This window comes from Leucoraja erinacea, chromosome 4, assembly GCF_028641065.1.
Source record: "Leucoraja erinacea ecotype New England chromosome 4, Leri_hhj_1, whole genome shotgun sequence".
Lineage (NCBI taxonomy): Eukaryota > Metazoa > Chordata > Chondrichthyes > Rajiformes > Rajidae > Leucoraja > Leucoraja erinaceus.
Window position 1 is genome coordinate 32,698,751 of NC_073380.1, and position 24,749 is coordinate 32,723,499.

Genomic DNA, 24,749 nt, shown 5'->3' on the forward strand with positions numbered 1-24,749 from the left:
CTAAAACTCTCATCTTGACCACTTCTTGTCTGCGTTGTAATTAAATTTGCGCAAAAACGATCCCCCATAGCGCTATGATTTTTTTGCCACCTTACTCACCATTCTCCTCTGCTGCAAATCAAATAAGTTTTGTTCCGATCGGTAAAATAGTACAAATGTTATGAAGGTTTAAAAATCGTAGAAACTGCCCCTTCCGGAACCCACTGTCAATTAGTACAGGTGTCAGGACTTATGGGAAGAACGGGGGTAGGAGTGAGAGATAGATGAGCCATTATTGAATGGCGGAGTAGACTTAATGGGCAGAATGGCCTATTTCTGCTCCTATAAATTATGACCTTAAGAATTTCCAAGCTACTGCATCAGTCCCTCCGTTTATCTCACTCAGGCATATCAGTTTCTCATGTTTCCTCACACCTCTCTACTCTCCATCTCCACTGTCAAGGTCCCTCGGGATTCCTTACTAATACAGTATTACAATCTCTTGAAGATTCTCCACTCCAATCCCTCAGGATTTCCCCTCCCCTTTACCAGTTCCTAGGGACCCTCCACTGCAGCACACCAGACACTTGCGATTGCCCTCTCCTCTGCTCCATTTCCGTGGTATTCCACACCCCCAATGGTGCAGTCCCTCAAGTTGCCCTCATCCCCTTGTACCAATTCCACATCCCGATGTCCCAGTCCGAGTTACCCAATTCCTCTCCACCAGTCCTTCAGACTACCTCAATCTATGTCAGTCCTCAGGATGTCTCTGGGTCTGAACTATTTCCTCCAACACAGACTCAGGGGGTAACTGTTTAGTTGGAGAATGCGTCGCCTTGTTTTCTACAGCCCACGACGGGCTCCGAGCACAATCCCTGCCCTGCAGCAGCTTTCCAGTGGAGGGGACATTAGGGTCTCGACCCGAATAGTCTCCCCTTCCCTCTCTCCACAGATGTTGCCTGTCCCACTTGAGTTACTCCAGCATGTTGTGTCTATTTGCAGTGGAGGAGTTTGTTGAACTAGGGAGCATGCGTGTACACAGGGAGGTGGTCACCTTCCCCAAGTTGCGGCGAGGGAGCTGGGGCTGGGGCTGGGAGGAGAGTTGCGTGGGTTGGGTTGGGTTAGGTTGGTTAGTGGCGCCGTCTGCTGCGTACACGGAGGTCAGCCGCGGGAATGGCGCCGCTGCTGCTCGGCCTTATCTTCGCTGCTGTCGCTCTGCTCCTGTTCAAGCTGGTGGCTGGAAGGAGGCTCAGGTAAGAGTTATGGGAGCTGCCGGCTGGAAGACAGGGGTGGGGGAGGAGTCGTTTTTGGCGGACACCAGGTGAATTCTCCCAGACTCTGACCCAAACTTCACTGTCAGCCGCATTTTCACGCCCGGCGCAGTTTCGCTTTAGTATGAATGAAAATCGGCCGCGGTCAGATTTTCAGGATTGCAACTCTCTAGAAAGTAAGAAGGCATAATTTCCGCCCCTCAGAGTTTGCATGCAAGAGACCACTGACTGGCTGCAATGTGTTGCTTCTGTTGCAGGAGTGCGTGCTTCCAGAGTGGCAGCGTACTCCCAACTCTCCCCGGCACCATCATCCGAGCCAGCCGGTAATTTTAACAGTCTGTCTCCAAAATGAACTCCGGTAACGTAGAGCACAGACTTCCAAGTTTTGGGAACATCTTCAGTTTTAAAGCCCACTGAGTTTTTCTATTCTGTCTTGGCGTTGCATTGGACGGATTCTCTGATCAGATTGGATTTGACCTGTAACTTTTGCAAAAGTGCCTGTATCGTTGTAGTTTCAGCATGTGACTATCGCCTAGTACTAATTGCAATCGGTCCAATGCTCCGCAATAAGAGAGGGAGGGCCTCGGCTGAGAACACTGTACTTCGGCTTGGCGTGGATACTTTAATTCAGTAGTTTTACTGTAAAATAAGAAAAAACGCCTATTTTATAATGTATGAAATGCATTGGAATCATCGTGCAACGTAGATCAGTTCAAGATGGAAAATTATTTCAGAGGTTTTGGAGACAAAAATGTAAACAAGTTTTGTTGTCAGAACCATTCATTGGCAAAGTGTTTAATAAGCTACTGAATTTCACAATGACTTGTTGAGACATGGGTTTTTATTGTTTGGATGTTTGACAAAATACTGACGAACCAGTGCTGACCCTGGAGAAGGTCCCAAGGAGGTTTACAAGAATGATTCCAGGAATGAGTGGATTAAACCCCTTTTTCACGGGGTGACTTGACGCAAAAGTTAACCAGAGTTGAACATCGTGGGAACCTCGTGCGATAACCGTACGGCATTCGTGGACCACCGTGGCGCTAACGGCAGGTACTCGTGTAACTTGGTGACTCGGGAGAAAATTCAAACAAGCTTGAATTTCTCCAAGAGTGACTTGTACACTTGTGGTTGAACATTGCAACATTATATGCACATAGTGGCCAGTGTGACATCCGTACTGACTCTTGCGTGTACCGTGGGAACTCCTGCGAACGGTGAACCCGGAAGCTGGACAGAGGGGACAGAAGGTGAGTAAAAATTGTCTTCTGTGGGATTGAATTAAAAAAATAAAGATTTGCATCCGCATATGGACATCAACTTATTCATGAGTTATGTTAATGAGATTCAAGAAAATAACTATAATCTTTAAAAGGGACTTTACTGAAAGGTCCCGCATTTTTATGGTCCGTGAGAAATTTTTCACATGTACTTCTTTGAGAGATACAGCTCGGAGTCCTCGCCGACCAGCGATCGATGCCTTTCCGAAGCAGGGTCCGGAACGCTACCAATCAATGTTCTCCAGAGACCCGTGTAAAGGAGTGAACTGCACATGCTGGTTTAAAACGAAGACAGACACAAAAAGCTGGAGTAACTCAGCGAGTCAAGCAGCATCTCTGGAGAAAAATAGGTGATGTTTCGGGACGAGACACATCTTCAGACTCAATTCCGATTAGGATGTCTGAAGAAGGGTTCCGATTCGAATCGCCACCTATACTTTTTCTCCAGAGATGCTGCCTGACATGCTGACTTACTCCAGCTTTTTATGTTTTTCTTCCCAGATCTGACTTACCTGCTGAGTTACACCAACATTTTGTGTCCGTGTTCACTATGAACATTGAATTATTTAATTTTAGGTAACTTACACTATCTCTCTCTCTCCCCCGCCCACCCCCTCCTGCCCCCCCCCCCCCCCCCCCCCCCCCCCCCCCATCCCCCATCCCCCATGCTGTAAATGTCGGTTAACCAGTCCAAGGTTTGCAACGCTGGTTCCCTCTTGGGATCACACTATCCCTAGCCAACAATTGGCATATCAGGGAACCAAATATAGACATAAAGTGCTGGAGTGACTCAGTGGGTCAGGCAGCATCTCTGGAGGAAAGGGTTAGGCGACATTTCGGGTCGGGACCCTTCTTCAAAATACCCTGCTGAGGTCATCTGTTGTTGGCCCTGATTTGTCCCAGTGGGGGAGTCGAGGGAGAGGAGGGGGAGACAGATGGGGGTGTCTTCATTTACTGGCGGTGGGTGTCTGTCACTGAAACAGGCAGGTGAGATTTCACATCCACCTTGTGTGTGCCCCTCTCTCTCTCCCTCCCTCCCTCTCACACAGGCTGAGAGACTCTGCCTCAGTAACTGTGCTCACTCCATCTGTGTCTCCCACATACACAGTAAAACTCTGTTTTGTGTGTGTATATATCAATTCAACCAAGGGAGGATATTTATAGTGTGTGAAAAAAAAAGTGATATCATTTGTGCCACGTGTTGATTTAATTACACTTGACAGTTTACAATGTCATTCAAGATTTAACGGGAAAGCTCGGGAGACGGACAAGTCACTCGCACAAATAACAGAAATGCCGAGTACCGTGGGAACTCTTTGTCTACCCCCCCGTTATATCGTGTGATATCGTGCTAGACCATGACCACTTCACTCTGGCTACATCTTGTGTCAAGTCGCCACGTGAAAAAGGCCTATTAGCAGATGATGAGCGCTTGACAGCACTGGGCCTCTGCTCACTGGGTTAAGGGGGGGGGGGGGGGGGGGGGGGGGGGGGGGGGGGCTTATTGATGTGGAAGGATGTTTCTGCTGGTGGGAGAGTCTAGCCTCAGAATTAAATGGTGCTCTTTCAGAAAGGAGGTGAGAGGGTAGTTAATCTGTGGAACTCATTGCCACAGAGGGCTGTAGAGGACTTTTTAAGGCAGGTATAGACAAATTCTTGATTAGAACGGGTGTCAAGGGTTATGGGGAGAAGGCAGGAAAATGGGATTAGGAGGCAGAGATTAGCCATGATTAGCATAGAACTCGATGGGCCGAATGGCCTAATTCTACTCCCATAACGTGAACAAATGCAAAATATCCAGGAGTAACTGTGCTTATTCTAATTGAAGATTACTTGTTCAAATTGGCCGTTGTGTTTTCTACAAGAGGAAAAACCCAGAAATTGATTGATACACAACTCAAAAGGCACATCAGTGAATTAGTACACAGCAAACCAACAGACATTTTATGACACAAAAGGACACAAAGTGTTGGAGTAACTCAGCTGGCCAGGTAACATCTCTGGAGAACATGGATTAGCAATGTTACAAAATTTTGAGATTTTAAAAATCAAGTCTTTAATTTATCCCATCAGATAAAGCATAAAAATAAGTTTAATTTGACACCTAATTCATTTTCATATCTTCAGTATTAAAAAAGTTATGGGCATTTTCATACTCGGAAATTGGCATCTTGTTCCCCAATGCGTTTTCATTGACTTAACACAAAAGCTGTGATCGAGAACATTTAAAAGCCTATAACTTTCTTAAAATTTAAGAGAACTGAAAGAAATTTTTGCTTATTATAGATTGAAGCATTCTGAAACAAATATGAAACAATCTTACTTAGATGACTTGAAATTAAAGCATAGAGTTAGTTATTTACCTAATTGTAGCTAATTACAAAATTCAATTACTAGATCTAAACAGCTATCCATTTCTTAAAAATAGATTAACATTTTTAAATAGCCTAAGTGTCCAAATAACATTCACACAATAACTCAGAATATAACATAATTTTTAAATCTCATTGTCATGGGTTTATAGGCCAAATGGAAGGAATTTAGTTTTTAATACCTGTAAATTAATGGCCATTTAAATCAGCTTGCGAGTGGGATTTTCTGGAACGGGACCATTTGGATCGTTGAAGTTGCTGTGATTTAGTCCCCCATATCGGCAGCAAATACACTGCCGGTTCGTTCGGGGACTAAATTACCGTTTCGCAACTTAAAATGTGAATTAAATACATCTTAAGAAACACTTTTATACATAAAAATAAACTACTTTCTTTTACCTGTCCCCTACATAAAATCCGGCCCTGTTGTCGGCGTCGACAGCTTCAGAAGCTGATTTTAAAATCACTTCAGCGATTAACTTGTCGGGCAAATTTTTTTAAAAACACACAGAACGGCTGTCGGAACGATTCTTTAGCAACATCTTGCACTCCAACAAAATATAATTTAGGACGAGGTCGGAAAAAAAAACGCGTTTTAACCACGCCCCCCCACCCCTCAAACGCGCCAAAATCGCGCACACAGCCAGTGGCAGAATTGCAGCACCACTGAAGGTAAGTATTGTAACATACCTACATGGATAGGTGGTGTTTTGGGTCAAGGCTTAAATCATTTAATTTCAACATCAAACATTTTGTTTTTGGAACTTTCGCCGGGAAGTTTAGGAATGTATAATTGCTAAATAAGTCAAGCACTTACTGTGCTCAATGGCTTCATGACCCTTGTCGAGTAAAAGATGGATATTGGTTAAGTTCAGGTAATGAGGGTCAGTGTTCAGCATGGGAAGGAGGTACATGATTGGGTGAGTTGTCTGAAATCATTAGGGACTTATGGGCATATGTGTCCTGATAAATGGCAGGAGGGTTGAGGACAAGAGTTGGCTGCTGGGAATGATGAGTGGAGGTTATGAGGCTTGTCGAGGTAGTTTGGTTGAAGGAGATGGGTTTTAAGCTCAATGTTTGAGCGGATGATAGAATTGTAGCTAGGAGTTGTCTTGTAATTAGGAGTCATCTTGCCAGTTATGGACTGGGTGCGATGTGGGGAACAGGTGCTGGTCAGATCAGCATGTTGCTGGATGCAAATGCAAGGATAATAGACTGCAGAAGGAAAAGTGTGTTGGTGGTCTCCCCAGTTGGTGGTGGGGAGGTGTAATAGGAATGGCAGGTAAGTACTTGCCCTTAAAGAGGATCAACAGTAACAGGTTTTTGAAGCCTGTTCAGGCACATACCTAGAGAGAGGATTTACAGGTATTGTGAAAGCTTCAGCAGGAATAGCCCTGGGTCAGTGAAATTTCATATTTGTAAAACATTTTCGTGTCCATATAAGTTAGATACCGCAGTAGAATAAATCATGGTTTCTTCCACTTCTTTTTCAATGCCAAACCAAATTAAGTCAAGTTTATTATCAATGCATGTGCAGTACAGGTATAGGGAGGTTTCACGGCAGTCGGGTCACGACCCATGACCCGTACTGTTGCTACGCTACTCCAAATGGATTACACGCGATGTATGGTGAGCTAAAGTGTATCCGAGCTAAAGTGATGAAACAGAGTGGAACACACACGCACACACACACACACACACATACACACACATCGCTTCCATCACTAGCCCGTTATGCAGGCGGGGGACAGGGCAAGCAGGGGGAGCACTGTCTTGAGTCAAATTCACACGGTGCAAAGCCAAGTGATACCGGGATGAACAGGAAGGTTGGTACTATAATTAAGACGAATAAAGTGTATGGTAAGTCCTTTAAAAGAGGGGGGAGAAGGAGTGAGGAGAACGTTTAAGAAGCCAGAGATACCCGACTGTGAAGCTCGGTGGACATTGAAGGGCCTATCCCACTTAGGTGATTTTTCAGCAGACTGCTGGCTAATGTCAAACTCGCGGCACTCGCTGAAAAACCGGGAAGTGGAACGGTGAGTGTCAAGAGTGAAACACACGCACACGCACACGCACACGCACACTCACACACTCACACTCACACACATATCGCAAAGGCGGGGGCCGGGGAAAGCAGGGGAGCGATGTCTAACATTCATACGGTGCAAAAGCCAAGGTGATACAGACACACACCGCGATGAACAGGAAAGTTAAGACGGCTAGCACAGTGTACGGTAAGTCCTTTAAAAGAGCAGGGGGAGGGGTAGGGGAGAAGGAGGGAAAACGAGTGGAGACACTTTTAAGAAGCCAGACAACTTTTAATAAGCCAGAGATACATAGCTGTGCAGTTTGGCGGGCATTTAACATTACCGGTTGGTTTTCCTTGGTTCTGAAAACTCGTGCTTGCATTTTTTTCCCCCAAAGAGTCAATGAAACTGCCCGGTCAGCAAAGGAGATTAACTAAAATTACCTACAGTGACCTCGATTACCTACAACTGCATGGCGACCCCACTACAACTGCACCTACGACTACAAAAGTATTGATTTTCTCCATGTTGACCAATTTTTGGTCGCAGAAAAATTTTCAACATGTTGAGACATTTTCTGCGACCATACTGAGGCCGCGACTAGTTCACAGAATTCGAGAACTCCTCGCGACCATGAAGGAGACTCACCAGAGACCACCAGTGAACATGTGGCGACCATGAGGCGAGCGCCAAGTCTCCTGCACTTGCCTAAAAAGTCGCCTAAGTGGGACAGGACCTTAACATTTCCGGTCGGTTATCCTTGGTTCTGCAAACTACTGCTTGCGTTTTTTTTTCCAATGAGCCAATGAAATTCACTGGTCAGCACCGGCTACAACCTACGAGAACCTGCGAGAACCTTCGACCTCCTGGCAACCCACTAGGACCTGCTGCTGAGCACGAGAATTCTCTCTACACTCCACGGCTGCTTCATTCTAGTCGCCACTAATTTTTCAACATGTTGAAAAATTCGTGGTGACCATAATGAGGCGGCGACTAGTTCCCAGAATGCGGGAACTCCTCACGACCATGAAGGCGACTCCTCGGCAACTACCCACGAACATGTGGCGACCGTATAGCATCCTGCAGTCGCCTAAAAACTCGCCTAAGTGGGACAGGACCATAAGTTAATTGGCTTCTGTAAATTACCCGTAGGGTGTAGGATGCGAGAGTGGATGACATAAAAAATCCTTCCTACACTACAAGCATTGACTATTGCTATATATGTATGTTTTAAATTTTTATTTAACGTTAACTCACTAAACCCAACAAACAGTTGAGGAGAAAACTAATTATTTAGGAATTGTTCTGTGGGATTCATGACTGTACATGAGGTTTAAGAATCATTGGAAGCTAACATGGCTTGTTGTTTGAGTAAAGTACAGAATTACCACAGAGTTCACTAATCACCACAGAACAATGTACATACTACCCAGTGCCAAAAATATCATCCTGTAGATGATGCCAAATTATGCTGGCTTAAGATGAAATCTAGTGACTAAGTGCTTGTAACAAACCAATATAGAAACATAGAAATTAGGTGCAGGAGTAGGCCATTTGGCCCTTCGAGCCTGCACCGCCATTCAATATGATCATGGCTGATCATCCAACTCAGTATCCCGTACCTGCCTTCTCTCCATACCCTCTGATCCCCTTAGCCACAAGGGCCACATCTAACTCCCTCTTAAATATAGCCAATCAACTGGCCTCAACTACCCTCTGTGGCAGAGAGTTCCAGAGATTCACCACTCTCTGTGAAAAAAGTTCTTCTCATCTCGGTTTTAAAGGATTTCCCCCTTATCCTTAAGCTGTGACCCCTTGTCCTGGACTTCCCCAACATCGGGAACAATCTTCCTGCATCTAGCCTGTCCAACCCCTTAAGAATTTTGTAAGTTTTCTTTGAGGAAGTGCCCTGTACTCTACAGAAATAAGTACCAGGAAACCTTCCGGTGATCTTACATTCTGATTGAACATCATTTAAAAGAAAGAAAAAGTAAAAAAGTGGAAGGCCAGACAAAACCATTGACATGTATTGTTCAGAATTTCTGGCTATGCAGTTAATCAGAATCACTTAACCACGGTTTTCAAATAATTATTTGTTTTAGAATCCAACTCTGATAACTGATCCAAGATATTCATCCATTGAAATTTTTGTACTCCATTGTGATTATTTAAAAAAAATAAAGAAGAAAACCTAAACAAACAGTGAAGGTAGACAAAAATGCTGGAGAAACACAGCAAGTGAGGCAGCATCGATGGAGCGAAGGAATAGGTGACGTTTCGAGTCGAGACCCTTCTTCAGACTGATGTGGAGGCGGGGGGCGGGAAGGAAAAGGCGGAGACAGTAGCCTGTGGGAGAGCTGGGAAGGGGAGGGGAAGGAGGGAGAAAGCAAGGCCTACCTGAAATTGGAGGTCAATGTTCATTCCACTTATGTGTAAACTGCCCAAGCGAAATATGAGGTGCAGCTCCTCCAATTTACGGTGGGACTCATTCTGGCCATGGAGGAGGCCCGGGACAGAAAGGTCGGATTTGGAATGGGAGGGGGAGTTGAAGTGCTGAGCCACGTGGAGATCATGTTGGTTATTGCGGACCAAGCGGAGGTGTTGGGCGAAGCGATCGCCAAGCCTACGCTTGGTCTCACCGATGTAGAGCAGCCGACACCTAGAGTAGCGGCTGCAATAGACGAGGTTGCAGGAGGTGCAGGTGAACCTCCGCCGCACCTGGAAAAACTGTTTGGGTCCTTGACTGGCCACATCTTCCCATCTTCTCCCCTTTCGGCTTTCCGCAGAGACCGCTCCCTCCGTAACTCCCTGGTTAATTTGTCCCTTCCCACCCAAACCACCCCTCCCCTTTCCCTTGCAACCGCAGGAAATGCTACACTTGTCGCTTTACCTTCCCCCTTGACTCCATCCAGTTTTTCCAGGTGAGGCAGAGGTTCACCTGCACCTCCTCCAACCTCATCTATTGCATCTGCTGTTCTTGGTATCAGCTGCTCTACATTGGTGAGACCAAGCATAGGCTTGGCGATCGCTTCGCCCAACACCTCCGCTCTGTTTGCACTAACCAACCTGATCTCCCGGTCGCTCAGCACTTCAACTCCCCCTCCCATTCCAAATCCGACCTTTCTGTCCCGGGCCTCCTCCATGGCCAGAGTGAGTCCCATCGTAAATTGGAGGAGCAGTACCTCATATTTCGCTTGGGCAGTTTACACCCCAGCGGTATGAACATTGACTTCTCCAATTTCAGGTAGTCCTTGCATTCTCCCTCCTTCCCCTCCCCTTCCCAGCTCTCCCACAGCCTACTGTCTCCGCCTCTTCCTTCCTTCTTCCCGCACCACCCCCCCCCCCGCCTCCACATCAGGCTGAAGAAGGGTCTCGATCCGATACGTCACCTATTCCTTCGCTCGATCAATGCTGCCTCACTCACTGAGTTTCTCCAGCATTTTTGTCTATCTTCACTGTTTGTTTAGGCTTTTTCTTTATTTAAAAAAAAATAATCATCACAATGTAGTACAAACATTTCACTGGATGAATACCTTGGATCAGCCGTCAGAGTCTGCTTCCAAAACAAATAATTATTTGAAAACCGTAGTTAAGTGATTCTGAGTAAGTGAAGAGCCAGAAATTCTGAACAATACATGTCAATGTTTTTGTCTGGGCGTCCTCCTTTTTTTTAAATGATGTTCAATCAGAATGTAAAATCAACAGAAGTTTTCCTGGTACTTTTCTCTTTTTTTTTCAATAATATTTTTATTAGAAGCATATACATATCGTAATCAAAACACAATTTGTTTATCAATTACATATTGTTAATAGCTGGGATCCCGGCTATCAAAATAGCTGGGGTCCTCGTTTATCAATTACATATTAACACAGCTTCTATTTGTTTATTTTTTTTATAGATAGATAGAAGGGGGGGAGAAAGAGAAGTAAAATAGGATAAATTACCAATAATACAATTTTGGAGATAGGTCCGTAGATTATAAAGTGTAACAATTCATCTAATCCTGGGTTCAAGTTCCAGTCAAGTTTCCGTGCTGGACCAATTTACCCTTTCAGAAAATCAATAAATGGAGACCATATTCTAGCAAATTATTCAGGTTTGTCAATTAAGACAAGACTAATTTTTTCCAAGTGTAAGGTCTCAAGACATCTCCATAATCCACATTTTAATTGTGGGGGTTGGGTTTTTCCTAAATTTTAATATTTTTTTCCCAATTATTATACTATAATCAAGGAAATTTATTTGGCTTGTTATAAGTTTTAGGCTTTGTTCTGATATTCCTAATATTATTATTTTTGGCTATTAACAACTTCAGAAATAATTTTTAAAGTATCCGTCCAGAAAATTTTAATTTTTATACAGTTTACAAAAGCATGAGTTAAATTAGCTTCTGAATATTGATATTTGTCACAGATAGGAGAAATATTTGGAAAAATTCTATGTAATTCTGTTCTAGAGTAGTGCAGTCTATATAGTACTTTAAATTGTATTAAAGAATGTCTGGCATTTAACGAGCATTGATGTATGTGTTGTAGACTTTCATCCCAAATATCTTTCATTATAGGTTGAGCTGGTTTATTTTCCCATGCTTGTCTATATAATTCTGTCGATGGGACCTCACTATCTAAAATAATATTATAAATGTGAGGTATTAATTTATCTGTGTTAGGATGTTTTTTCAAACATTCATCAAGGATCTCTGGGTCCCTAGTTCTATATTCTTGTGTATGTGATTTAACATAATCTCTAAGTGGTAAATATCAAAAAAATGTATTTGAATGTAGTCCATAATTCTGTTGTAACTCCTGAAATGAAAAAAAAAAACCTTTTCTGTAAAGGTGTCCCACCTTTTTAATTCCATAACTTTTCCATTGTACAAAACCTTTATCCAACACAGAAGGTTTAAATGAAGGATTATTTACAATGGGGAGAAAGAGTGATAAATTATCCATTTTAAAGTCTTTTTTAATTGTTTCCAAATTCGTATACCACTATAGATTATAAGATTTTCACTATAGGTTTTTTTATTCAGTTTTATGGGAGCTAACAGAATCGAGCCAATTTCAAAAGGTAAACAATCTTCCTTTTTCCATCTTTAACCAATCTGGTTGTTGAACCCTATCTTCCAACCAGAAGTTCATATTTTTAATATTAACTGCCCAAAAGTAAAATAAAAAATTTGGTAAAACTAATTATCCATTCATCTTGGAGTTACATAAATGTTTTTTACTTATTCTATGGTTCTTATAATCCCAAATAAAACTTGTGACAATAGAATCAACTTATTAAAAAAAAATTGGGGGAGATATATTGGAATTCATTGAAAAAGGTACAGTAATTGTGGAAGGAAAATCATATTTATGGCATTAATTCTACCGAGCTTTGAGATGGGAAGTGTTTTCCAATACTGAATATTCTTATGCGGGTTATTAAGTAAAGGCGCAGGATTTAATTTAAATAAAGATGTATATTTCTTCGTCACATAAATTCCTAGATATTTACATTTTTCGTAGACTATTTTAAAAGGAGATTGTTGCAATGTATGTAGGTTAAGTTCCGTTATTGGCATGATTTTACTTTTGTACCAATTAATTCTATATCCTGAAAATGGGCCAAATTGAGTTATAAGATTTACCAAGTTTGGAATGCTGGTTTCTGGATTTGTAATGTATAGAAATACATCATCTGTGTATCTGAGCAATGTTTTTTTGTTTCCTCTGGTTATGTGAGTACTCAGGAAAATGACAATAAAGATATACTATACTATACTATACTATACTATACTATACTATACTATACAATACGATACTATACTATAAAGAAATGTTATTAACTGTATCTTTAGTATGATACCCATATATTTCTGGGTGGACTCTTAACACTTTCTGCCAGTGGTTCAATAGCAAGGACGAATAGTAACAGAGATAATGGGCATCCTTGTCTACAACCTCTAGATAAATTAAATTTAGGTGATAACGTTTGGTTTGTCAACATTCGAGCTGTTGGGTTACTATATAGGAGTTTAACCCATGTACAAAACTTCTCACCCAGTTGGAATTTTTCCATCACCGAAAATAAATAGGGCCATTCCACCTGATCAAATGCTTTTTTAGCATCTAACGAGATGACTGCTAAATCTACATTAGCTATTCTATTTGAATATATAATGTTAAATAATCGTCTCAGATTATAAAATGAGTAACGTTTTGGGATAAAACCTGTTTGATCGGGATGTATTAATTTATGAATCATTAAATTAAATCTATGGGCTAAAATTTTAGTTAATATTTTCTGATCAGTGATTAAAAGAGCAATTGCGCTATATGAACCTGGATCCTCAAGGTCATCCATTTTTGGTATAAGTGTTATTGTTGATTTGTTTAAAGTTTCTGGGTAAAAGCATAATTATATAATGTCTGTAGGCGTGGAGAAATCAGGTCATGACATTTTTTATAGAATTCAGAGTTTAAGATATCAGGGCTTGCGGCCTTTCCGTTTTTCAAAGATCTAATGGACTCTTCAATGTCTTTTACTGATATTTCAGCACCTAATAATTCCCTCTCTTTCAGATCTGAACCTGTAAGATTACATTTCTGTAAAAATGATTCCATTCTTGCAGAACACTGTCGTTTTGGTTGAATAAAGTATTTGATAATATTGTAAAAATCTATCATTGATATCCTTGGGCAGTGTTACTATTTCTCCCATATCTGATCTAATTTTATAAATTGTTTTTTCCCTAACCAGTTTTCGTAGTTGACGAGATAATAGTTTTTGTGGTTTATCTCCAAATTCAAAGTGTAGTTGTTTAGTGACTTCTTCCCACCCTGCTTCCTGTAAGGACCCTATTCCCTACTTCCAATTCTTCCATCTACGCAGCATCTGCACCCTGGATGAGGAGTCCAAACCAGGGCATCGGAGATGTCCTCCTTTTTTAGCAAACGGGGGGTCTATTAAACTTGGCTCGGACAAAACTCTGAACATTAATAGCCCATTATCTGTTTATTTGCACTTTATCAGTTTATTTATTCATATGTGTACAATGGTATATGGACACACTGATCTGTTCTGTAATCATGCCTGTTGTGCTGAAGCAAAGCAAGAATTTCATTGTCCTATCAGGGACACATGTCAATAAACTATTGAATCTTGAATCTTTGACTATAGATGAGACTCTCACCAGGGTCTCCTCTCTATCCCATAGCTCCGCTCTCACTCCCCATCCCCCCATTCGTAACATGGACAGAGTCCCCCTTGTCCTCATCTTCCACCCACCAGCCGTCACATACAATAGATAATCATCTGACATTTTTGCCACCTCCAACGGGATCCCACCACTGGCCACATCTTCCCATCTCCTCCCCTTTCGGCTTTCCGCAGAGACCGCTCCCTCTATAACTCCCTGGTCAATTTGTCTCTTCCCACCTAAACCACCCACTCCCCTGGTACTTTCCCTTGCAACTGCAGGAAATGCTGCACTTGTCGCTTTAGCCACCTGCACCGCCTCCAACCTCATCTATTGCATCCGCTGCTCTAGGTGTCAGCTGCTCTACATCGGTGAGACCAAGCATTGGCTTGGCGATCACCAACTCCTTTTTGTGTGTCAAGTTGCAGCTGTACAAGAGATTGGTCACGCAATACTTAGTCTTGTGTAGGGGGTGGCATGGTGGTGCAGTGGGACAGTCGCTGCCTTACAGTGCCAGAGATCTCGGGAGTTTGTACATTCTCCCTGTGACCACATGGTTTTTTTCCGGGTGCTCTTGTTTTCTCCCACATTCCAAAGACGTTGTAGGTTAATTTGTTAAAATTGTAAAATTGTCCCCAGTGTGTAGGATGGTTTTAGCATATGGGGTGATCAGTGGTTAGCGCAGACTCGGTGGGCTGTAGGGCCTGTTTCTGTGCTTATCTCTAAAGTTAAGTAAATCTCCAAAAGGTTCGTATTGCCACAATGCAGGAAGGATATAGCAGTATTAGAAAGAATGTGGAAGAGTTTCACCAGGATGTTACCTGGAATGGGCAACCTATAAGAAGAGATTGGATAGTTGTAGTGGCTAGGATAGGTTTGGTTTTGATGTTTATTAACAATTGGATAGGATAGGCTTTGAAGTTTATTAATAATTGCCTCGTTATACACTCAGAACAATTAGGGGCGGTATGTAGTGGCCATTTGGCATATTTTGTGTGTCATTAATTATGGCATTTGTCTTTAAATTTTAGACTGCCCATTATTATGTGGGTGCGATTTATTACGTAATCAGGGGCGTGTTTGCTGCTGGGTTTTTCGCTTAGAAGCTTAGTTTTAGTTTAGTTTTAGAACTACATGGCAGAAGGAACACCCTGCGACCATGTAGAGTTTTGTCAAGACACAAGGAGTTTTCAAATGTTTAAAAGCGATATGCTGGAGTTTGACGACGATTAAAGTGTACGAGTCAGAGAAGAAGGCCGAATGAATATCTTATTGTTTTTCTTTAACAATAAAGAAACTATTAATCAAAAGTGTGTTATGAAGGTTTATCTGTTTAGAAGTTCTGAAAGTCTCATGGAGAGCTCACATGTGTATTACGACATTCTCCAAAAGCCATGTCGTCTCTTAAGTGGCTAGGGGGAGTAAACTTTTGAACGATATAAAAATCTGCCGCTATAATAGACTTGGTTCATTCACATTTCAATGTTGGGGACAGAAGGGTAACCTTACAGGTGTTTATAAAATTGTGAGGATATAGTATTTTTCATAGGGTTGGGGAAAACTGTTATAAGGTGAGAGGGGAGAAATTTAAATGAGATCTGCCGAGTACATTTCTCCCACAGCTCCCACAAAGAATGGTGGTTGTATGGAATGAGCTTCCATTGGAAGTGGTAGAGACAGATACAGTTATAATATCGAAAAGGTATTTGAACAGATACTTGGATAGGAAAGGAGTAGAGGGCCTCGGGCCTCAGGCCTCATGAGGGGCACATCATTTGTGTAAGGGACTTGTGTAAGCGTAGTTAAGTGTTGTGGTCAGTATGGTCTGTAAGTGGCAGATGGGCTGTAAGTGGTTGTTGCTGTGCAGAATAACTCTGCTCTAGAATGTCAGCCACTTTCAACCCAACCTGTAAGGTAGGTTTCCAATAGGCAAATAGCTTTGTGATAAACCATATCCATGATGTTATCAGGAGATGAAGAAATTAAACAAAGGATTGCATTCCTGGAGTGCTTGGCAGTGATTCTTTTGCTGAAATAAGGCTGGCCATCATTTTATACTGTTAACTTCTTGGATACTGATCAGCTTTTGTTGTATTAATGTGTAAAAACATTAGTGCGAACAGGAATAGAATTCAGAGGGAGTAGTTTCTCATTAACAACTAAATTTTTGGTTAGGAACATTATTACTGGGTAATGTGAAAATGAAAGATTTCTATTTTCAATTGGCATTTCTTAGCTCATATCTCAACCCAGATATATGTTAAAATTTCCAGAGGTTTTTTCACTGTGACTGTATGACAGTAAATGTTAGAATATTGTGAATAACATTTGAATGTATGCAAAGTTCAAAAAACACAATTCTTATCTTTTTAAAATAACTTTTCCCAAATTTGGGATGTAGTTAGTGATTTGATTTTATATGTTTTTTAAAGGGTGCTGAAGATATTTTCTCTTGCCTAATTCTTGGCAATGGTTCCACTGTCAGAGTAATTGTAACGTGAGTGGGAACTGTCTCATTTTTAACATATTGTAAATTAAATTTGGAGCCAATACTAATGCTGAGTTGAGATCAAATATATGTGATAATCTTGATGATTGAAGTCATTCGCTTGATTCCCTCCAGAGTTATGTGAATTTTGAATTTGTTTTCCAATATATCAATTTTGAAATGCAAAATGCCTAACACAATTTTGACAATTGTAATGTTAAAATAATTCAAAAGATTAGGTGTTATATTTCTTACTGATAACTAGAGCCAGGATGTTTAGGCAATATAAAACTCTGAAATAGGCAGGCAAAAAGGCATTATAAAATTACAAAAAAAGCACGAAAAGCAGTTATAACAAAAAAAGGCATAAAATAATTTATTTCCATCACCAAAATATGGTTTAAAATAATAATATAAAGTTATATTTCATTAAATGACCAAAGTTGCCTGATTGCACATAATTACTAGGATTTTTTTTTCCAAATTATCTGGTGTCAGATAATTGTCGTCTGTCAGACAGAGTATGCTTCTGTTGTGACTTCAATCATCAAGATTATTTTTCTTTAAACTTCTTTCTACCCCAGCTGAGGTCACTGGTGCATACTCGAAACAAGCTACCGACTCTATATTCATGTTGATATCTTGTGTGTTACAACTACCTTTGAGAACTTTAGCTATGTTTTGTATTTCTTTAAGATATTTGTTAGCTAAAATCACTCTCACATTTCCGTGTATGTCTTTACCTATATCGCCAAGAACGTTACGAATATTGTCAGTTACTTTTTTGAAACGTTTCTCAAGGGAAGTGATAGCTTGTGGAAATGTGCAAAATTGGAAGCAATGAGCACAATGCAGTGGAGGGACTTTTTCTGCAGGATTTCACTGACGATCCTGACTGCAGCAGATTCTTCTTCTTCAAAGCAGTTGACGATTTATTTTATCTTTTCAAAATTTGCAGCATAGTACAGCAGAGATTCATGTACCCTACCTAGTTAAAATGGGCTGAAGAAGTAGTGGAATCTCGGGAGCCATTTCCTTGAACAACTGCACACGTGACGGTACTCTGAGGATTTTCTTGACATTGGAAACTAGACGATTGACATTTGGAAACAAGCTACGTATGTGCTTGGCAATTCTATTAAGTCTTTGAGCTAAGCTAATGCAACATTTTGGGGAATTAAACTTTAAGTCACCAACAGAAGAATATTCTTGTGTTTTATACCTTCTGGCCAAAGTACAGCAAGTGCAGATGTAAACAACTGAGCAATAGTTGAGCTGTTTGACTTCTTCAATACTTTAGCCACAAGGGCCACATCTAACTCCCTCTTAAATATAGCCAATGAACTGGCCTCAACTACCCTCTGTGGCAGAGAGTTCCAGAGATTCACCATTCTCTGTGTGAAAAAAGTTCTTCTCATCTCGGTTTTAAAGGATTTCCCCCTTATCCTTAAGCTGTGACCCCTTGTCCTGGACTTCCCTAACATCGGGAACAACATTTTCTGCACAACAATGTTGAAGTTGCTGTCAACATAATTTTTCCGTAATGATGACTCGCTTGGTATATGTTCCTTTGTCTATTTCTCTAAAAAACCTCTGAGAGATTTGTTTTCCAATTTCCACAGTGGAATTCCAGCAGCAATGAATGCCTTGCATAGATCACTCAAACTCAGATTTGCTACTGGAGCCAGCAGTAAATGTAGCGAGGAGACAAGCTTGGGTATTTCACTTAGGTAGTCTACATCCCAGCGGTATCAACATTGAATTCTCTAATTTTACGTAGCCCCTGTCTTCTCCCTCCTCCCCCTTCCGAACGAATGAACGACCGTCGGTGGTGCCCTGGTGGAATTTTTCTTGTAAGTTAAACTATGATAACACATTAATAATAACATTAATGTTAACATAGAAAACATCATTGTAATCACGGTACAAGAGAAAATAGCACAACCTTTTAGTAAAATGACAAAAAAAGGCTGATTTAGGCACTCGATCGTGATAAAGGCGTTATTCTTGTGAAATCATCAAAAAAGGCATGAACAGGCATTCATGGCAAAATCGTGGCTCTACTGATAACACATTATCTCTCATTACATATCATAACTTAAGGTAATTAAACATTTCAATGCATTTGCGCTGTACTGGCTTAGAAGTTGGCTTTTGCATTAAGATTGCATTTTTTGGTCCTATTCCCTTAGTAGCTTCATTCTACTGGAATAGAGGACCAGATGTAATTTTCAGGAAATGTTTTAGAGCAGTTGGGAAAGAACAATAGGCAGGGACTGAATTGTCGATTTACCACCAGTATGCGTGAGTCACACTGAGGCCTTCTCCGAATCACAACGCACTTTAAAGAAATAGAGATTTAATGTTTGAAAGAAAAATCAAGGATATTTTGATGGACAAATATGATAAGTAAACAAATTGATGATAGCAATGGCGGGACTAAATTAGAGGTTAAGATTAGACTTTCAACATAACTTGCCAATATCCTGGATATGTAAGGAGCTTCTATGCCTACAATTATATTGGGATGCTTTTAATCAATTTTTTATTTCCGTATCTAGAAATAAACATTTACCGTGGTAATAAGCCTTTACAGTGATAAAATTGTGTAACTGGATGGCTTGCTAGGTCATTTCAGAGGGCATTAAAAGTCAACCACATGCTTCCTGTTCTCAGTTTCTTCAGGACCTTCTGTGGTGCATTGAATGATGAAGTTATTTATCCAACTTGAAATGCCCGTTTGTGGGATGAACACCTTTGGATGAAATGTTTTATGACTTCTGAATTCCAGAAAATTGTGTATGTGCACAAACTGTCAGAGGCATTGCAGGTAAGGTTCTGCATCACCACTTGTCAGGCATGAACCAAAATATGAACAATTACTGGAATGAAGTATGAAATACAGTTGAACATTGACTTGAAGATGTATGTAGTTCCATTTTTAGTGCAGAAAAGGATGTGCTTATTCTGAACATCTTTCTAGTCCCTCTAAATGCTTTGGAATGTGTGCATAAATCTGAACATATGGTGTGCATCGAGACTGTGGATTTTGCTTTAAATATGGTGCTGGATTGATAAAATAAATGTAAACACTTACAGTGCGCTCCATAATGTTTGGGACAAAGACCCATCATTTATTTATTTGCTTCTGTACTCCACAATTTGAAATTTGTAATAGAAAAAATCACATGTTAAAGTGCACATTGTCAGATTTTATTAAAGGCCATTTTTATACATTTTGGTTTCACCATGTAGAAATTACAGCAGTGTTTATACATAGACCTCCCCATGAAGAGGACTTGCTGCACAAAATGGAATATTTCTGAAACCTCACAACCAGTTTCATCAGGTGACTTCAATCTCCAGTGTTTTGTACATCATTTTGTTTATCTGCTTCACTTCCAGCAGTTGTTACATGAGTCAGTTCCCATGTCTCTTATCAAGTTGTTAAGTCTGTTTTTCTGAAGTATGTTCATTTGGTTTGACCTTTCCCATTTCCAGGATAAAGGTGATTCACCCACTGTTGTTTTGTTTTCTCCATTTAGACCAATTGGATATTTGGACCAATCAGACTAATATTTCAAATAGCATAACCTGTCAAAACAAACGTTAGGAGGATTTGGTCCAATTAATGTCACTTATTTCTAATCATTACTCTCAAAACAAGACTGATCTTTGGAGTGGTGAACAATTAAATGTGCTCTTTGAAGTGAATATATATGTAGGAACAGTTGAGATAATAACAAAGAGTGGCCATCAACAAGCATCAATAAAAGCACGGAATGAAATGATTAATTCATGATCACATATCAAATTATGACGTCATTAAAACTTGCTCTTACAGTACAATTTCTTGTAAAAGAACTTGCAAATATCTGGCTTCCATATAATCCTATCAGAATTTCAACTATGATGCATTCTGAATCATTAAATATGGTGTGGACTAGATTTTGAAGCTCCCTATCAGGCAGAAGGAGGTCACTTGTGCTTTAGCTTTTTAGTTTAGAAATGTAGCGCGGAAACAGGCCCTTCGGCCCAATGAGTCCACACCGACCAGCGGGGGGCGATCCCCGCACATTAACACTATCCGACACACACTAGCGGACAATTTTCCACTTATAACAAGTATACAACCCCAAGCCAATTAACCTACAAATCTATACGTCTTTGGAGTGTGCGAGGAAACCGAAGATCTCGGAGAAAACCCACGCGGTCATGGGGAGAATATACAAACTCCCTACTGACAGCACCTTTAGTCGGGATCGAATCCAGGTCTCTGGCGCTGCAATGCTGTAAGGCAGCAACTCTACCGCTATGCCAACATGCCATGCCATGCTGTGATAGAACCAATCACAGCTGCTTTTGTCACAACGATTGCCTCCATCTTGCTGGGTCCTTTGAATAGCTGGCCCTTAAAATTGCTCAAAGGATGATCACGATAAATTTTCATACTGTGGATCTTAGAATGGCATCACTAATGTCCCAGTAATTATACCATGATAGAGTCATGGTGTTTTGCACAATGTTGGATTGGAGATGACAGAAGAAAAGTCTAAGGCTGTTTACTGTTTGTGAAGAAGCTGAGAGTAATTTTGTCTTTACTTAATGTGCAGCACAAGCAATTTGTATAATTACATCAGTGTAATCTTGGCCTTGCTACACTAAACAAAATCAAAAATAGCCTCCAAGAGGAAGTAAGTGGTTACAGCTTTGAAAGTCTGGCCCTGGGGAGAGTTTCTACAGGTGTAGATGAGAGTACATCCCTTTAACCGCCAATGTCTCTACAAATGTAGAAAGGATTGTGATACCTGTCCATTTCATTTATTTGGGATCTAAATTGTCCTCTCTCAGTGCTGGAAATCAACCAATGAATTACGTTTTTGATCCCTTTCTTTTTATATTTCCTGCCATGGAGCTTGTTTAGAAAAGGTGTAAGGGAGACCAGTATCAATCTTTTTGAATCTTCCATAGTTCAGTACACTATGAGTGCTGCTGTTGAAGAGCAAACATAATAGGGACGTGAGAGCTTTAGCAGTGTTGAGTAAATCTCTAGCGATACTTGGAGTTGGGTGCCATCCAATGCAAACAGTCCACTTGCTAATCATTGACCATTCAATGTATCTATCACTGGCACATTGGCTGCAATATTTACCACACATAATTTGTAAAAATGCCTCAACAACCCCCGTTGAAACCTGTGATCTTTGGCACACGGACGGAAGGGGCATCTTGCAACACTTAATGCCAAGTCCTTTCCAAGATGCACAGCACCTTTTCAAAATATACTGCTGTCCTGTCATTGTCGATGAAATCATAGGATTCTCAACCAGCCCAGTGGAAATAACTTCACCAAGCAGACTGGTGGTTGAAGAAAACATAAATACCTTCTCAAAGATCATTAGGGATGGGCAATAAACAGTAGATTTGCCAGCAATGCCCACATATTGTGTTTGTCTTTTTCATCGGCAGAGACATCTGGAAGAACCCCTGCAGCAAGGAAAGTGCGGTGCTGTGCACCTGGATGCAGCAATGATGAGTGTATAATGTTCCTATTATAATTGTTCTGAATCTATTATGTAGACCTGAACAATGAGCAGATGGCCAACAGTTGTATCAGTTTGAATTCTGCATTTAAAAATGAAATTTCTCGTTGCCATTGATGATTATTTCTTTAACTGAGCTATTTTTAGCTGTGGTAAGTTTGACAGTTAATTACTTTAACCCTTTGTAAGGAAAAATTTGTAGAAGGCAACGTTTTAGGAAGTCCAATAGTTCTTTATTTTCACGCACGCACAGCACAATGAAATTCATTTGCACAGCCACAGGTGCATATTCGCCACAACTTTGGCGCCGTTTAAATAGAGATGGTCACAATATATGGATGCAAACTTAAGAATCTGCAATTAAATTTAAGCTCGCAATTGAAATTGTTTTTAAACCTTTGTTGTCAAAAACTTTTATTTGTAGAAGAGCTATTTGTGACATTACTGACTAGAAATTTGATTTGAAGCATTTTTGATGTGCTAGATGGCTGCTTTGTGCAGTCTAATACTGAATCAGAAATGAAAATGAAAATTGTGAAATTGGTGCATCCGTGCTTTAAGAAATTGTTGTCATGGTTTTCTCCCCTTTTAGGGAAGTGAAAATACAACCTGCAGATTTTACAGGCCACAGCCATTTTCTGTTCAGGCTGCTACCATGGAGACGAGAGAACGGGGTGGTGATGTGGAAATCAGGCCCGATGGTATCTCATGACAGTGGTTGGCCCTGTGATGAGGGCTGCATTGGATCTAAGAGAGCCATAGTGGTGTGCAGCCCAGAAACATGTCCTTCGGCCTGTCTCAGGCATGCCATCCAAGATGCCCCATCTAAGCTAGTCCCACTTTCCTGCGTTGAGTCCATGTCCCACTAAATCTTAATCCAGTTTGGTTTCTTGTCACGTGTACTGAGGTACAGTGAAAAGCTTTTTTGCATGCTATCCAGTCAGCAGAAAGACAATACATGATTACAATCGAGCCATACAGTGTATTTACAGTGTATTACATTACATTTACAGTACAGTACAAGGGACCTTTCTGTCGGTGCCTTTCTTGTCGTTGCCCCTATTCAATGGACCTTTAAACAGTGTTAATTATACCTCCTTGAACTACCTTGCTTCTGTCGGGTCGAAGCCAGAAAGTCAGAGTGGGCCATCACACATCCACGGCAGTAAACTGCTCACCTCTGGCCCCTGCTCCACCATCTACACACATGTTTCAACACCATTGTCAAATTTGCTCATCTCCGGGGGGGACGAGTACGCCTACCGGGTGTGGTGCGAAGAAAATAACCTGCTCCTCAAACCTCAAAGACGAAGGAGGTAATAATAGCCCCTCTGTGTGGGAAAAAGTTGCCCCTCATGTTCCTATTAATTCTTCCACTTTTCAAACCTATTTCCTCCAGTTCTTGATTTCCCCTATTTTGGGTAAATGAGTGTGCATTAACTCAACTACTGTATTCCTTTATGATTTCATACACCTCTACAAATTCACCCTTTAGGCTCTTGTGCTCCAAAAATATCCTAATGTGCTCCCCCTATAGCTCAGCCTCTCAAGTCTTGAAAACATGCTTGTAAATCTTCTCTGCATTTGTTCCTCTGTAATGACATATTTTCAGTGACCAAACCTGAAGAGGTTTGGTCAGTTTTTTGCAAAAATGCAAACGAAAAAAGCAAACTCAATGGGTCAGACAGCATCTGTGGAGGGGAATAGACAATGTTTCTGGTCTCGACTCTTCTTCAAGATGGGAGAAGGGGGAACGTGCATCATCCAGACAAATGGCACTGCAGGTCAAGAGTGAAACCTATTCACTGGAGCTGTGAGCAGTAAACTTCCATTTACATTGCCAGCTCATAAAGCTGCACCGCTGTCACCACAAGCAAGACAAGTAGTACAAGGTATCAGTGTAATGCTTCCGCACTAATGAAACAATAACTAAATACTCTGATCTATTTAGTTGATCTTTATTAAGTATATTACATTCAGATATAGCCAGTGAAAGCAGCTATTGGGTAAAACTATATACTGTAAGTTGAACTTAATAAATTAACGTAGGAGATTAATGGGCAAAATTAGGACACATGGTATTGGGGGTAGAGTGCTGACATGGATAGAAAATTGGTTGGCAGACAGGAAACAAAGAGTAGGGATTAACGGGTCCCTTTCAAAATGGCAGGCAGTGACTAGTGGGGTACCGCAAGGCTCGGTGCTGGGACCGCAGCTATTTACAATATATTAATGATTTAGAAGAAGGGATTACAAGTAACATTAGCAAATTTGTAGATGACACGAAGCTGGGTGGCAGTGTGAACTGTGAGGAGGATGCTATGAGACTGCAGGGTGACTTGGACAGATTGGGTGAGTGGGCAGATGTAGTTTAATGTGGATAAATGTACGATTATCCACTTTGGTAGCAAAAACAGGAAGGTAGATTATTAATGTAAATGGTGTCAAGTTGGGAAAAGGGGAAATACAATAGGAACTGGGGGTCCTTGTCCATCAGTCAATGAAAGTAAGCATGCAGGTACAGCAGGCAGTGAAGAAAGCGAATGGCATGTTGGCCTTCAGAACAAGAGGAGTTGAGTATAGGAACAAAGAGGTCCTTCTG

At 41.0% G+C, this 24,749-nt stretch overlaps 1 protein-coding gene across 1 annotated transcript in view; it reads left to right on the forward strand.

Annotated features, from left to right (window-relative positions):
- Window positions 1-843: 843 nt before the first annotated feature.
- LOC129696256 (cytochrome P450 7B1) overlaps window positions 844-24,749 on the forward strand; it is a 216,325-nt gene continuing 192,419 nt past the window's right edge. The window contains 1 exon segment of the mRNA XM_055633981.1: window positions 844-1,232. Coding sequence (XP_055489956.1) covers window positions 1,153-1,232 — 80 coding nt within the window. The 5' untranslated portion in view covers window positions 844-1,152.